Source organism: Salvelinus sp. IW2-2015, unplaced genomic scaffold (assembly GCF_002910315.2).
Source record: "Salvelinus sp. IW2-2015 unplaced genomic scaffold, ASM291031v2 Un_scaffold1135, whole genome shotgun sequence".
Lineage (NCBI taxonomy): Eukaryota > Metazoa > Chordata > Actinopteri > Salmoniformes > Salmonidae > Salvelinus > Salvelinus sp. IW2-2015.
The window spans coordinates 401,111-417,201 of NW_019942747.1; the positions used below are offsets into that span (position 1 = coordinate 401,111).

At 40.0% G+C, this 16,091-nt stretch overlaps 1 protein-coding gene across 7 annotated transcripts in view; it reads right to left on the reverse strand.

Annotated features, from left to right (window-relative positions):
- Positions 1-16,091, reverse strand: part of LOC139024176 (interferon-induced very large GTPase 1-like) — an 86,094-nt gene that overhangs the window by 33,103 nt on the left and 36,900 nt on the right. For all 7 annotated transcript variants that reach the window (XM_070438747.1, XM_070438745.1, XM_070438749.1 and 4 more), the window contains one exon: positions 12,701-12,970. In XM_070438747.1, the coding sequence (XP_070294848.1) occupies positions 12,701-12,970 (270 nt within the window). The remainder of the gene's footprint in view (positions 1-12,700; positions 12,971-16,091) is intronic.

The window sequence follows — 16,091 nt, forward strand, 5'->3', positions numbered from 1 at the left end:
ACTGAAAATTATATCAAGCACCAAACTGCATGATAGTCCTGGGGAATTCACTATGATATATTTCTCATCAGGGAAGATACAGTACCTTACATCAATGCTAAAACACCCATATAAGGATTAGTTCATAGTCAAACATCAGAGATAATCTTATGTAGTGTACACTTACTTGTGGTGAGGGTTTGTTGACACAAGTTCACTTTCTTTCTAGTTCCAGCACAGTGCAGACAGTGACAATAGTACTGAGTACCACATTGCAGGTCAGAGAGAGTGATGCTGGGGAAGCATGTGGTAGTGATGTGTGGTTCTGTCCCTGGACAGTGGTAGGAGATCTGGTAATGATGTTGGGTTTGGTCCAATCCTGGTGGCTGGTTCCAGCTAACAGCAGCTGATGTGGTGTCCACTGAGTCAACAGTCAGCTGGTCTGGAGCAGGGAAGTACTAGGGGAAATTATATTATTATCAGGGCTACAGTTATTATTAATATATTATAGGAGAAAAATAGAATAGTAGTTGAAAAATAGAAAAGGTGGCCATGTAATTCACACATGATATATTTCTCATCAGGGAAGATACAGTACCTTTACATCCCATGATGAAACATCCATTAGGATTAGTTTCATAGTCAAACATCAGAGATAATACTTATGTAGGGTAATCTTACTTGTGGTCAGGGTTGTTGACTCAGTTGACTTTGCTTTCCATTTTCCACACAGTGCAGAATTGATAGAGTACTGAGTACCACCTTGCAGGTCAGAGAGAGTGATGCTGTGTGAAGATGTGGTAGTGATTTTTGGTTCTGTCCCTGGACAGTGGTAGGAGATCTGGTAATGATGTTGGGTTTGTCCAACTCTGGTGGCGGGCTTTCCAGCTAACAGCAGCTTGTGTGGTGTCCACTGAGTCAACAGTCAGCTGGTCTGGGAGCAGGAGATAGCTATGGAAACACATTATTGTAGTGCTTACAGTTGAAATCCAGAAATATTTATCAGGAGAAAAAGTAGAATAGTAAGTCGAAAAGTAGAAAAAACAGCTCCCTTTTGATATGGCAAGAAATAACATTAAGCAGAAGTCGCAAAACAGAGGTAGATTTTTAGCAACAAAAAGTACAAGTTTCCGCTATATTCATTAGCATCGGCGATGCACTTTTGCTAAATTGTTGCCGCCACGCAAAAGAAGAGCTAAAATGAAAGGAATACTGTGACCATCAAAGATTGTTTAATTCCAAAATGCTATATATCTATTTTTAGAAATGTTGGTAAATTAGATTATATTGTTTAAAGAATCTATTAAGAGATTGGTGTGCTTTTTCACTATCTAAGTATGGCATGAGTTGCTCAATAGACAGACAAGTATTTGTTAAAATCTATTCACAACATTTTTGCAAAGGTCGAAGAAAAAAACATAAATAAGTTATTCAGAGCCTTTGTTACGAGACTCGAAATTGAACTCCGGTGCATTCAGATTTCATTGATCATCTTGAGATGTTTTTACAGCTTGATTGGGTCACCTGTGGTAATTCATTTGATTGAGATGATTTGGAAAGGCACACCACCTGTCTTTATAAGGTCCCAAAGTTCACAGTGCATGTCAGAAGCAAAAACCAACCAATGAGGTCAAGGAATTGTCCATAGTGGTCCAGGCAGGATTGTGTCGAGGCACAGAACTGGGGAAGTGTAACAAAACAATTCTGCAGCATTGAAGGTCCCCAAGAACACAGTGGCCTCCATCATTCTAATGCAAAAAAGTTTGGAACCACCAAGACTCTTCCTAGAGCTGGCCGCCCGGCCAAACTGAGCAATCGGGGAGAAGGGCCTTGGTCTGGGAGGTGACCATGAGCAGATTTCACTCTGACAGAGCTCCAGAGTTCCTCTGTGAGAGGATAGAAGCTTCCAGGACAACCATCTCTACAGCACTCCAATAATCAGGTATTTTTGGTAGAGTGGCAAAGACAGAAGCCATTCCTCAGTAAAAGGCACATGACAGCCCACTTGGAGTTTGCCTGAAGGACTCTCAGCCCATGAGAAACAAGATTCTCTGGTCTGATGAAATCAAGATTGAACTCTTTTGGTCTGAATGCCAAGCGTCACGTCTGGAGGAAACGGGCACCATCCAACGGTGAAGCATGGTGGTGGCTGCATCATGCTGTGGAGAATGTTTTTCAGCGGCAGAGACTGCCAGACTAGTCAGGATCAGGGAAAGATAATGAAGCAAAGTACAGAGAGATCCTTGATGAAAACCTTCTCCTGAGTGCTCAGGACCTCAGACTGGGGCGAACGTTCACCTTCCAACAGGACAATGACCCTAAAGACACAGCCAAGACAACGTAGGAGTGGCTTTGGGAGAAGTCTCTGTATTTCCTTCAGTGGCCCAGCGAAAGCCCGGACTTGAACATCTCTGGAGAGACCTGAAAATAGCTGTGCAGCAACGCTCCCATCCAACTGCAGTGCTTGATAGTATCTGCAGAGAACAATGGGAGAAACTCCCCAAATGCAGGTGTGCCAAGCTTGTAGTGTCAAACCCAAGGAGAATAGAGGCTGTAATCACGCCAAAGGTGCTTTAACAAAGTACTGAGTAATGGGTCTGAATACTTTTGTAAATGTCATAGTCAATTGTTGTCAGTTTACATTTGCAAAAATGTTAAAACCTGTTTTGCTTTGTCATTACGGAGTATTGTGTGTAGATTGATGAGATTTTTATTTATGTCACATTTTATCATATTTTAGAATAAGGAAAAAGGTCAAGGGGTCTAAAAACTTTCCGATGCACTGTATATACAGTACCAGTCAAATGTTTGGACACACCTACTCATTCAAGGGTTTTTCTTCTATTTCTTACTATTTCTACATTGTAGAATAATAGTGCATACACAAAATAGTCCAAATTGGTGAAATAAAAAAAAATACTTATTTCAAAAAATTAACAAATAATAGTAAAGTGTTGTGTGCGTTTGAGTTTGTTTTTATTTTTACAGGGATAGTGCACTTTAATCAATGTTTCAGTAAAAGTGCCGGTTTTAGCCAGCTGGCTAATTTTCAACCGCAGTCCCTGGGCAGGTTATTAAAAACAATTACAATATAGACAATAGTTACATAGAACAAGCAAGACATAGCATACAGACAGAGCAACATAGGACAAGCAAGACGTAGCATACAGACAGAGCAACATAGAACAAAAAGCAGCAAGACAATATGCATATGCTATGAAGCCCCTAAAAAAGATCTGGTGCGACCAATTACCTTCAGAAGTCACACAATTAGTTAGATTGCACACATGGACTTTATTTAAGTCTCACATGATCTTAGTATATATATACACCTGTTCCATAAGGCCATATAGTCTGCATCACCACTAAGGGGCACCACCAAGCAAGCGGCATCATGAAGACCAAGGAGCACTCCAAACAGGTCAGGGACAAAGTTGTGGATAAGTACAGATCAGGGTTGGGTTATAAAAAATTATCTGAAACTTTGAGCATCCCACGGAGCACCATTAAATCCATTATTTAAAAAATTGAAAAATAGTGCACCACAACAAGCCTGCCAAGAGAGGGCCGCCCACCAAAACTCACGGACCAGGCAAGGAGGGCATTAATCAGAGAGGCAACAAAGAGACCAAAGATAACCCTGAAGGAGCTGCAAAGCTCCACAGCAGAAATTGGAATATCCGTCCATACGACCACTTTAAGCCATACACTCCACAGAGCTGGGCTTTACGGAAGAGTGGCCAGAAAAAAAGCCACTGCTTAAAAAAAAAAGTAAACATGTTTGGTGTTCGCCAAAAGACATGTGGGAGACTCCCCAAACACATGGAAGGTACTCTGGTCAGATGAGACTAAAATAGTGTTTTCCTTGATGGCCCAAAAGCAACATGTCTGGCACAAACCCATCACCCCGAGAACACCATCCCCTGATGTTTTTCATCAGCAGGGACTGAAATGGTTAAAATTTACGGAATGATGGATGGCACTAAATACAGGGAAATTCTTGAGGGAAACCAGTTTCAGTCTTCCAGAGATTTGAGACTGGGACGGAGGTTCACCTTCCAGCAGAACAATGACCATAAGCATACTGCTAAAGCAACACTCGAGTGGTTTAAGGGGAAACATTTAAATGTCTTGGAATGGCTTAGTCAATGCCCAGACCTCAATCCAATTGAATCTGTGGGATGACTTAACTTCTCTGAGCACGGATCCCGGATACGGGTTTGAATTCGACAACATTCGGTGATCGCCACAAGTAGTCATATTAAACATTCCTGAAAATACAAGTGTCTCACATGCTTCAAAAGCCTAGAATCTTGCTAATCCAACTGCGTTGTCAGATTTTAAAAAGGATTTACTGCTTAAGAATACGATGCGATTTATCTGAGCACAGAGCCCAATACCAAACTACTTTTTCAAACAGCACATGCGTAACAAAATCACAGATTGCATTGAAATAAATTGTTTACCTTTGAAGATCTTGCTCTGTTTGCAATCCCAAGGCTCATTGTTACACAATGAATGGTCTTTTGTTCGGTTAAATCGGTTGAATTTCGTGTCATTCAATTTGACGAAACATCCGACGTAAATACAAAGACTAAACCTGACTTTATCCAGTCATGTTTGGTTTCCTTGCAATCAACTGTTTGTTTGTAACACAACAAAACTTGATGCGTCATTTCGCGGGACGTATTGACCCGAAAATAAACGATTGGAAGATAACAAGTAACGACCTCATTGTGCACCAATTATATGACCGCTGTTTCGTTGATTGACTATTTTAACCCAATGACCACTGATCATCTTGAAATCTAGCTGGGTAGATAGCCAATGAGCAGAGGAAAACGGCAATATCTAATGGTTCTTTGTTGGAAGACCAACCCATATAGTGAACTCCGGCGTAACGAAGGTCTTTCGCCATTGCATTTTCATACCGGAAGGAGCCAAGCTTATTACGCACAGCAGTATTTCGGCAACTTGCATCTTCAGCTGTTTATTTATCCAACATCATGGTGAATAAGTCAGGGAAAGCTAAATCTAAGACTAGATATACGAATGTAGACAAAATTATAGAGGAAATTGATTGTGAAAGTGAGACATCTGCTTTTGGAAGAGGACTCCATTAGCGACCATAGCCATAGCTATGATTCTGAAACGGAGGCATATTTTTTTTTGAACGGAGAGGACATTGTTTTGGACTGGTAAGTTCTTCTCATGCTAATGCCGTTGTTTGAAATTAATAATATAAAATATTATTTGTGATTTGTTTTTACATTTTATTTGCAATATATAAAAATGTAATGAAATGTGTAAAGTACACATTGGCTATAATTCCTCCAGCGGCATGCTTCCTCAGTCTACATATTATGGTTTAGAGGGAGCATGGTCGAGATGCGTGTGTCTGCCGCCAACGTGTCCATCCCCCTCTGAAGCTGGTTCATCCAGCTGGACCCCTGCTGTCTCTGGCTCCACACCTCCCGGGCCATCTAGAGGTAAACTGTTCATATTTACTCGAGGGCTATATAAATTGATTTGATAGAGGACTGAGGGTCTTCCAAATATTGAAAGTGTGTAAATAGTTACCCATGTTTTGTAAATGTATATTTTGTTTTTTTCAATATTTTTTCCCCCATTTTTTGGGGGGGGAGTGTGTTAGAATACCATTTTGGTATTTTGTATATAGTTATTTGTTTCAAAATGTATACTTTCACCAATTTGGCCACTTGGGTACATTTGGGCTACTTGTGTGGGACACCTGGGTGACTTCATGATAAATGTCATATAGCACACTCATTTTGGAAGTTATCATTCTGAAACTTTGCGTTGTACTGTTGCCCTCTTATGTTTTTCACTGAAATTGTCCCCATATTCATATCTGAATGTTTGTTTTCTTGTTCATTTTAAAGATGATACAACAATTAAAAAGAAAAAAACGTATGGTTTTCATTGTATTATCTAAACCAGATCTATTGTGTTATATTCTCCTACATTCAATTCACATTTACACAAACTTCAGAGTGTTTTCTTTCAAATGGTACCAAGAATATGCATATCCTTGCTCTTGAGCTAGAGGCAGTTAGATTTGGGTATGTCTTCAGGTGGAAATTGAAAGAAGGGGGGGACAGTTGTAAGAGGATTTATTAAAGACTGCTGTACACCAGCAGAACCCATCCAACTTGAAGGGGCTGGAGCAGTTTTGCCTTGAAGAATGGGCAAAAATCCCAGTGGCTAGATGTACCAAGCTTATAGAGACATACCCCAAGAGACTTGCAGCTGTAATTGCTGCAAAATGTGGCTCTACAAAGTATTGACTTCGGGGGGTGAATAATGCACGCTCAAGTTCTTTTCTTTTTTTGTCTTATTTCTTGTTTGTTCCACCCCAAAAAATATTTTGCGTCAAGGTGGTAGGCATATTGTGTAAATCAAATGATACAAAAACCCCCCAAAAAATCTATTTTAGTTCCAGGTTGTAAGGCAACAAAATAGGAAAAATGTCAAGGGGGGGTTAATACTTTCGCAAGCCACTGTATATACATGGTACTGTCAGAGCTAGAAACACAATCATTTCGCTACACCTGCAATAACATGTGCTAAACACGTGTATGTGACCAAAATAATTGTATTTTATTTGATATACATAAATTACAGTATGTGTGCATTTGGAAAGTGTTCGGACCCCTTCACTTTTTCTACATTTTGTGACATTATAGCGTTATGTAAAAATGTATTTTCTTCGTCATCAATCTACACACAATACCCCATAATGACAAAGCAAAAACAGGTTTTTAGTTTCTCCCACTCTTCGCCACAGATCCTCTCAAGCTCTATCAGGTTGGATGGGGAGCGTCGCTGCACAGCTATTTTCAGCTATAATCGATTGGGTTCAAGTCCTGGCTCTGGCTTGTCCACTCAGGTTTAGACAGGTTTGTGCCTTTCCAAATCATGTCCAATCAATTGAATTTACCACAGGTGGACTCCAATCAAGATGTAGATACATCTCAAGGATGCTCAATGGAAACAGGATGCATCTGAGCTCAATTTTGAGTTTCAAAGCAAAGGGCATGAATACTTATTCAAGTAAGGTTTGTTTTTTATTTGTAAAATAATTAGCAATCATTTCTATAAGCCTGTTTTCACTTTCTCTTTATGTGGTATTGTTTGTAGATTGATGGGGAACAACTATTTTATCAATTTTAAAATAAGGCTGTAACGTAACAAATTGTGGAAAAAGTCAAGGGGTCTGAATACTTTCTGAATGCACTGTATATATATTAAAATATGAATTTCATACAGTGGACTCCATGAAGTGGACATTCATTGTTTTAGGAAAGTATCCTACAAATACAAATTTCAAATCCAGAGTGCTGGAGTACAGAGCCAAAGCAACAACAATTTTCAATGTCCAAATACTTTGTGACAATACAAGCCCTTTTTCAGGACCCTGTCTTTCAAAGATAATTCGTAACAATCCAAATAACTTCACATATCTTCATTGTAAAGGGTTTAAACACTGTTTCCTATGCTTGTTCAATCAACCATGAACAATTAATGAACATGCACCTGTGGAACGCTCATTAAGACACTAACAGCTTACAGACGGTAGGCAATTAAGGTCACAGTTGTAAAACTTAGGACACGAAAAAGGCTTTCTACTGACTATGAAAAACACCAAGAGAAAGATGCCTCAGGGTCCTCTCATCTGTGTGAACGTGCCTTAGGCCTGCTGCAAGGAGGCATGAGGACTGCAGATGTGGCCAGGGGAATAAATTGCAATGTCCGTACTGTGAGACGCTTAAGACAGCGCTACAGGGAGACAGGATGGACAGTTGATGCGTCCTCGCAGTGGCAGACCACTTTGTAACAACACCTGCACAGGATCGGTACATCGCGAACATCACACCTGCGGGACCGGTACAGGATGGCAACGACAACTGTCGAGTTCACCAAGGAACGCACAATCCTCCATCAGTGCTCAGACTGTCCACAATAGGCTGAGAAAGGTCTACAAGCCATCAATCCAGCCTGTTGTAAGGCAGGTCTCACTAGACATACGGCAACAGTGTTGCTATGGGCACAAACCCACCGTCGCTGGACCAGACAGGACTGGAAAAGTGCCTTCACTGACGAGTCGCGGTTTTGTCTCACCAGGGGTGATGGTCGGATTTCGTTTATCGTCGAAGGAATGAGCGTTACACCGAGGCCTGTACTCTGGCGGGGATCAATTTGGAGGGGAGGGTCCGTCATGGTCTGAGGCGGTGTGTCACAAGCATCATCGGACTGAGCTTGTTGTCATTGCAAGCAATCTCAATATGTGCGTTACAGAGAAGACATTCCTCCTCTCATGTGGTACCCTTCCTGCAGGCTCATCCTGAATGAACAATGCCACCAGCCCATACTGCTCGTTCTGTGTGTGTGATTCCTGCAAGACAGGAATGTTAGTGTTCTGCCATGGCCAGCGAACAGCCGGATCTCAATCCCATTGAGCATGTCTGGGATCTGTTGGATCGGAGGGTGAGGGCTAGGGCCATTCCCCCCAGAAATGTCCGGGAACTTGCAGGTGCCTTGGTGGAAGAGTGGGGTAACACCTCAAAGCAAGAACTGGCAAATCTGGTGCAGTCCATGAGGAGGAGATGCACTGCAGTAATTAATGCATCTGGTGGCCACACCAGATACTGACTGTTACTTTTGATTTTGACCCCCCCTTTGTTCAGGGACACATTATTCAATTTCTGTTAGTCACACGTCTGTGGAACTTGTTCAGTTTATGTCTCAGTTGTTGAATATTGTTATGTTCATACAAATATTTACACATGTTAAGTTTGCTGAAAATAAATGCAGTTGACAGTGAGAGGACGTTTATTTACAGGAAATAACCTGTACCTTTACATCCCATGCTGACTAGGGCTGTCCCGAGTTTGTTGACTATTTGGTTGATAGACTGTTGGTCGACCAAGATTTCTTTAGTCGAGCAGTAGCAATAATATCATGATGTACAAGACACCTGTCTGATTTGGGCCTGTCTGAGTGGACTGATCCATTGTGGAAGCCGTGGGGACTGTCCATCACTCTAAGACATGTGCTACTGAAATTGTATATGGTTATATTATATAGGAACAATGGTGCAACACACAAATCATATTTATTTTATAACAGATGCCCTTTATCCCGTTATGGGTAGCGGGCGCTGTCCGCGGTTCTGAAACACATCAGTGCGCTGTTGAATTGGTACCTTTTCCTAGACCATGTTGCTATGTGCATATTAGCAAAGTTAACCAGCATATTGGTGTGACACAAATGTGGTGGAGGCAGCAGCAGAGTTAGGAGATGAGAAAACGGCGCTTGCCTTAATTGTCTAAGAAAAGTGAAGAGAGAGGAAACACCAACTTAATTAGGTCTATAATCAGTAGCCTAACTGTTAAATGTGCCTAGCTTTATAAATCATCCATACACTGTATATCTACAGAAATAAGACAGATCCTGCTTTTGTTGCCTGATTGAGTGTTTGTTTAATAGCCTACTGATTCGTGAGGACCAAGCCAATATACAAATCTAGATTAGTCAAGTTGTTTTACCTGACCATTACCTAAAAACTAAAGACTTATTAGCCTACACTGTTGTTTATGTTTACTTTGTTGTCATGGAGGAGTGACTGGGCTCATTGTTTTGTCATTATCATTAGCAGGCTTAGTATAGCAGCTTTGTGTAACAACCATCTAGCTGTAGGCCTAAGAGCGCATCCTGTTTAGTCTTAATACAGTACATTACTGAGGCCTATATTTCAATACTTATGTAAGCTACAGTACTGTATCAATAAATCATTCATTTGTTCATGTCATCACACAGCATACGGGTCATTCGTGATCAGAAATGCAATCAATAATTTTTGTTTTAAAATAAAATAACAAAGTGACCTTGATTAATTATGTAAACAATAAATAACCGTTTAAATTGTGAATTGCATTCACGAATGAATGTGACTGGTTTTGTCTTTTCTGTAAAAAAGGCTTTAAAAAAAGTTACAACAGACTCTGTGGTACACTTATAATTTATTTAGTGTTGTTTACATTGTTCCAAACGATCAGAGAAATGATATTGCAATCTAACAGCACCTGTTTGACACACATAATATGCCCACAGCGCTTGCTCCTTACTCGTTTTTTTGATATCAGTTTTTAACATTTTTATTCCACACATCTGACTTCCCTTTACCTCCTGAGCAAGCAATATTCCCCATTTAGAGTTTATTTGTCATGTCCTCGTGAACCATTTTTGCTGTCAACTGTGTTACGGTGTTCAGGGTTTGTTATAACCAATTTATTGATGTGATTATGATATGCTATAGGTCAGGCTCTATTGGTCACGTGCATGCAGTGCATACATGTGTCACGTAAAGAGAGCCAGGGTTGAGGGAATAGGSAATGTTTTTCTTAAGCAAATGAAGGATTTCGGTAACAWKATTTTTCAGTCAGAAATGGATGTAATTATGTTGCAGCGTCAGCAACAAGGACAGCYAGATAAACACTGCTGATGTTCTGTGGTGGTCGCTGCAYCKYGGAGGAGAGYGAGACAATGGGTGCTAGTCACACAGTCACTCAATGTKATTTCTTTTATCACAGCAAGTCTGAGCCCGGCCTGGCACAATCAAATCAATTGCGTTCAGACTGCCTCCAGTCATTTGTGTGTCTTCWTTATTTCATCAAACAGTMKGCTTAAAGCTTCAGAKAWGCTCACTGCATATATGTGACTGACCGGCTCAAATCAGTCTTATGTAGCAAAATTTGAAATTGTGTTTTTTACATTGGATAAAGGTAGAGACTCAAAATGGTATATCATACARTACAGTTGAGGAACAATGGGAAAGTAATTTTACTTTGATAGTTGATAAACTTGTAAACTCACTTTGAGAAAATGGCCTTTGAATGTTTTGGTACTACTACTGGAGAGCCCTTCTTTGTCTATGCCCATTCAGAATCGTTCACACCCTCTTAAGCTTTAGCCCCACCCATCTCTTTAAGGGTTGATCCAAGRGTTCTGTACTAACAACAGCAGCCAAGTATCCAAGCTAACTTGCTYGCTACTTCCAGACACAAATGAGTGAACAGCTCACTGAACATTACTCGCCCTAGCAGAGCTGGTTAGGCTGTCCGGAGTGTTGGTGACTGCAACTGTGCTGTCAGATGTCCGTTAGTAAATTTGGAGTGTTTCGATCTCGGAGGGTTCAGAGCGCACACTGGACTCTCAGGCCGATGAGTAGGGTTGATCCGAATGTTCTGACCTCACAACGGCAGTCAAGCACCCTAGCTAACTGGCTAACATTTACGAGCTTGCTAGCTACTTCCAGACACATAATGAGAGAATGCTCCACTCTGACCATTTTACTCGCCCTAGCAGAGCTGGTTAGGCTGTTTTCATGTTATCCAGAACACTGGTGACTGTAACTGTGCTGCTGGCAACAATTTAATAAGCTTTTTTGCCAACCTTTACTGACACAGGCCATATTCAACGGGCGTTGAGTGTTCGTAAATTACTCTGCGCTCTGGCACACTCAGACGTGAGTCTTTTAATAAGACATGTAGCTAGCTAGGTAAACAATAAACCATAATCCCAACTCATAATCCCAGCTCAATGTCGTTACTACCCTGCATGAACCTCATAATCCCAACTCAATGTCGTTACTACCCTGCATGAACCAACCAGGTTCAATGTTAGATAGCTAACATTAGGCTATAACTAGTGGCTCTGAGATACAAATCATACACATAACGTTAGCTAGCGAACCAGTCAGTTAACGTTAGCTAACTAGCTAACAGTACACTTTAACTTGAAATGAAAGCACTTTCTGTCAAAATTAGAAACGTGTAATATCTGAAAATGTAGCTAGCTTGACTATTTTACCCATATACATCATGGATGGATGCGTCTCCTGTCGGATGCCATGGTTGCCCTTTAGTTTGAAGATGTAATCGGTTGTTTTCTCCATCTACTTAGCTATCATATTCGAATTCCACTGATTTCAAAACTCGGTCCTCCAGAAAGTGGAAAGCATACACGTAAAGTTGCATAGCTAACGGTACACTTTAACTTGGCATTAGGTTTATGCAGTTTTACTACACATTTTTTTTTTAAGCTGCGTTAGACATAATTACCTAGACATACTGACCAGCTCAAATAGACAGAAGCATGCTATATGGCAGACCAATCCAAACTCATCTCTCGGCATGTCCAGCCCACTCATTAACTCAGCCAATCAAGGCTAGCAGGAAGGTTGCTGACTTTTTCTCTGGCTAAATCAACTAGGCTCGTATTCGTATTTACAGAAGGCATACAAGTTTGTTATTAAGGTAGACGAAAGTTCACATGTTTGAGAAGGCATTTTTGCCAAAAAACACATAAAAAATGTTTTTTTTAAATTTACGATCAAACGGCTCTCCTGTGAAGTAGTGACCCACGACATACACCTAGTTTCCTGAAAAGGGTCATAATTGGATTTGATTAAAACACGTAATTGTCTAAATATGGAAAAATAAATTTTTGAAATGTTCAACCAATCGATTGGTCGAAAGAACAGACGACTCTTGGTCGACCAAGATTATTTTTATTTGGGGACAGCCCTAATTGCTGACACTTCCATTATGATAAGTTCATTCACATTAGTCATGTTGATAACAAGTCAAATTTGAATTCATTTGACACGAAATAATACTTAAGTAGGGTAACGACTTACTTGTGGTGAAGGTTGTTGACACCAGTTGACTTTGCTTTTCATTTTCCAGCACAGTGCAAAGAGTGACAGAGTACTGAGTGCCACATTGCAGGTCAGAGAGAGTGATGCTGTGTGAAGATGTGGTAGTGATGTGTGGTTCTGTCCCTGGACAGTGGTAGGAGATCTGGTAATGATGTTGGGTTTGGTCCAATCCTGGTGGCTGGTTCCAGCTAACAGCAGCTGATGTGGTGTCCACTGAGTCAACAGTCAGCTGGTCTGGAGCAGGAAGTACTATGGGAAAATACATTATTGTTAGTGCTACAGTTTAACTCCAGAAATATATTACAGGACAAAAAGTAGAATAGTAGTCAAAGTAGAAAATAATTCTTGCAATTCCTTTTGATGTGGGAAGAAATAAGCTAAAAACAGAAGTCACAAGGCAAAAAGGGATTGGATTCCATTTTCTTCCTACCGATCTGCACAACCTACTCCACATTTTCAAAGTGAAAGCAAAATTATACAAAATCAATAGAAAAGCAAAGATGTCTTGATTGTGTATGTCGTGCATATGTGGCAGCATCATGTTATGGCTATGCTTGTCACTGGCAGAGACTGGTGAGTTTGTCAGGATCATAATAAATATAAAAGGCGCAAAGCCCAGGTAAACAGTTTGAGGAAACCCTGTCTCAGTCTTCTGAATACCCAACACTGGGATAGAGTTTACATGTTCTGCTTGAAAATTACACAAAATCAAATGCCAAAGACAACCCAGAAGGTCTTTACAATAGGTGTTGAGAGTTCCTGAACGGTCCAGTCTCAGTCCTGATTTAAAGCTGCTTGAAAATCTGAAATATTGAATATTGCTGTGCATCAATGATTCCTAACCAAATTTTTCTTGCTTGAGAGTTTTTGACAAAAACATGGATATATGTTTCCCTAAGACTTGTGCAAAGTTGGTAGAATGCTATTCAAAATGATTCACAGCTGTAATGTCTGCCAAAGGTGCTTCCACCAAGTATTAACTCTGGGGTGTGAAGACACATGCTAATGAAGATATACTTGTTTTATTTGATTTATTATTGCAACATTTTCTATAATATATATTTAGTTAACTTTGAAAATGTGGAGTAAAAATAAATTAGTGAGAAAAAATGTCACATGTAATCCATTTGTATATATTATTTACAGTTACAGTTACTAGTTACCTTACCAAAATTGTAATCACTAATGTAACTTATCGATTACTCATACCCAGTAACATAATCTGATTACTTGCATGTACTTGTAGATTACTTTCCCCTTAAGAGGCATTACAAGAAAACAAATAATTACGGACTAAAGTTAAACTGTTACACTCTCATGGAAATGGCATGCCTTGAACACTATCAAAGTGCTATTTGCATGTGAAAAATGAATGACATATGCTCCATTTTCTATATTCCTATTGTTTACTTTTTTTGTTGGTGACACTTTGATACCTCCATAATATGAAGTTGTTAAGGTCTATCAAATGTATGAATTTGAGCCTGTGTCTTTTATGCCAATGGATATATATATATTTTTTATCGGCACTAATTAAAATGAGCAATAAAAGCCCCATTATTGGTCTTCTTCAATTTAACTTGCTTTTGTTAGCATGTGTGGAGCAAATACCACGGAGGAGTTTAGAAGGGAGGAACTCCCTCAAATTTGTATTCCATAAACTGGGATTAGCAATATGCAGGTGTTGCAAGAGCGCATTTTTCACTGGCTGTCCACTGATTGATATGCAGCTTAAACTTCATTAATTCAACCATTATTGGGTTAAAATAATTGTGAACAGCCATCAATCCGTAATGCACAAATAAATGAGAGCAGCATGATTCAGATCATTGCGCTATGTAGCCTATAATAGGCCTAAATTATAGGGTTGGTATAATTTGTGGAATGTTCCAACAGGAATCTGTTCCAAAAACTTTGTTAAGTACAAGGTTGTCAACAAACAACGCATACAAAGTAGCATGATCAATTCACGTAGGCATCAACTCACCACGTAGCTAATTCTTAGTGTTTGTCCATAAACTACCAGAGTGAGGAAATACTTTTTTCGGAATAAACGTGGTGAGTGAAAAACCTAATGAAATAGCCCACTCCCTGTAACTTATTCTGCCGCTATACAACTTTATATGAGTTGTTTGTTGGCAACCTGTTATTTACGAAGTTTTTGGAACAGATTCCTGTTGGAACGTTCCACAAATTATACCAACCCTAAATTATATCCTTATCACCCGTAGGCTACACCACTGCTGTAGTTCTTACCTCCAAGACATTATTGAAATTGGATGTATAGGCTAATCTTTGGATGACTACAGCAGTCTACAAAAGCCTGTTCCTGCTCTTTTCCCGCAATCCACCAAACACATTTGGTGTGTCATCATAGTGGTCTCTGACTTGTGGTGAGAATCGATCAGGTAGAACAAATTTAAATTTGCGCCTTTTTTCAATTCTGATTTGAAAAATATTCCTAGAAGTAATGTTTTTCAAAAATAATGTTTTTAAAAGTAATGTTTTTCAAAAATATCTGTAATCTGATTACACAATTCTTGCTGGTAATGTTACGGATTACCCCCCCCCAAAATGTTGTCATCCATAACGAATGACATGTAATCCTTTACTAATCACCAACACTGAATGTGTATTTTGAAAACGGTGTGTGTAGATGTAACGGATGTGAAATGGCTAGCTAGTTAGCGGTGGTGCGCACTAGCAGCCTTTCAGTCGGGTACGTCACTTGCTCTGAAACCTAGAAGTAGTGGTTCCCCTTGCTCTGCAAGGGCCGCGGCTTTTGTGGAGCGATGGGTAACGATGCTTCGTGGGTGACTGTTGTTGATGTGTGCAGAGGGTCCCTGGTTCGCGCCCGTGTCGGGGATAGGGGACGGTCTAAAGTTATACTGTTACATAGACATTCAATAGGCACTGTATGTAAGGGATAATCAACTGAGGGGATATGCATTGTCTGGAAAACAGTGAACGACGTGGAAGGTGTGTTCCACGATGAGTTAGCGGAGTGGAACTGACCTTCCATGAAGTTGCATTATTTTCCATACAACGCATAGAGCCCTGTGTGGATTGTCTCTTTTATACCATGGCTATAATTTTAAACATTTGCCACTAGAGATGTGTTCATTTTGCCGGTAGAAATGTGTCCAACATCCACTGACATAGCTAGCAAGTTTACTAGATAGCTACAGTAGTTGCCGTGGTAACAAAACAGACTACCTAGTTTAGCCAACCAAATCATCAGTCCTAGCTTTCTATTATGAAAATCGAATTCAACAATGCCAATAATGATTTCAATTCAACTTTGCATTTCAAAAAACAGCTCAAACGGAACATGTAAGAATGAACTAAAGCCATTGAATTCTACCGTGTG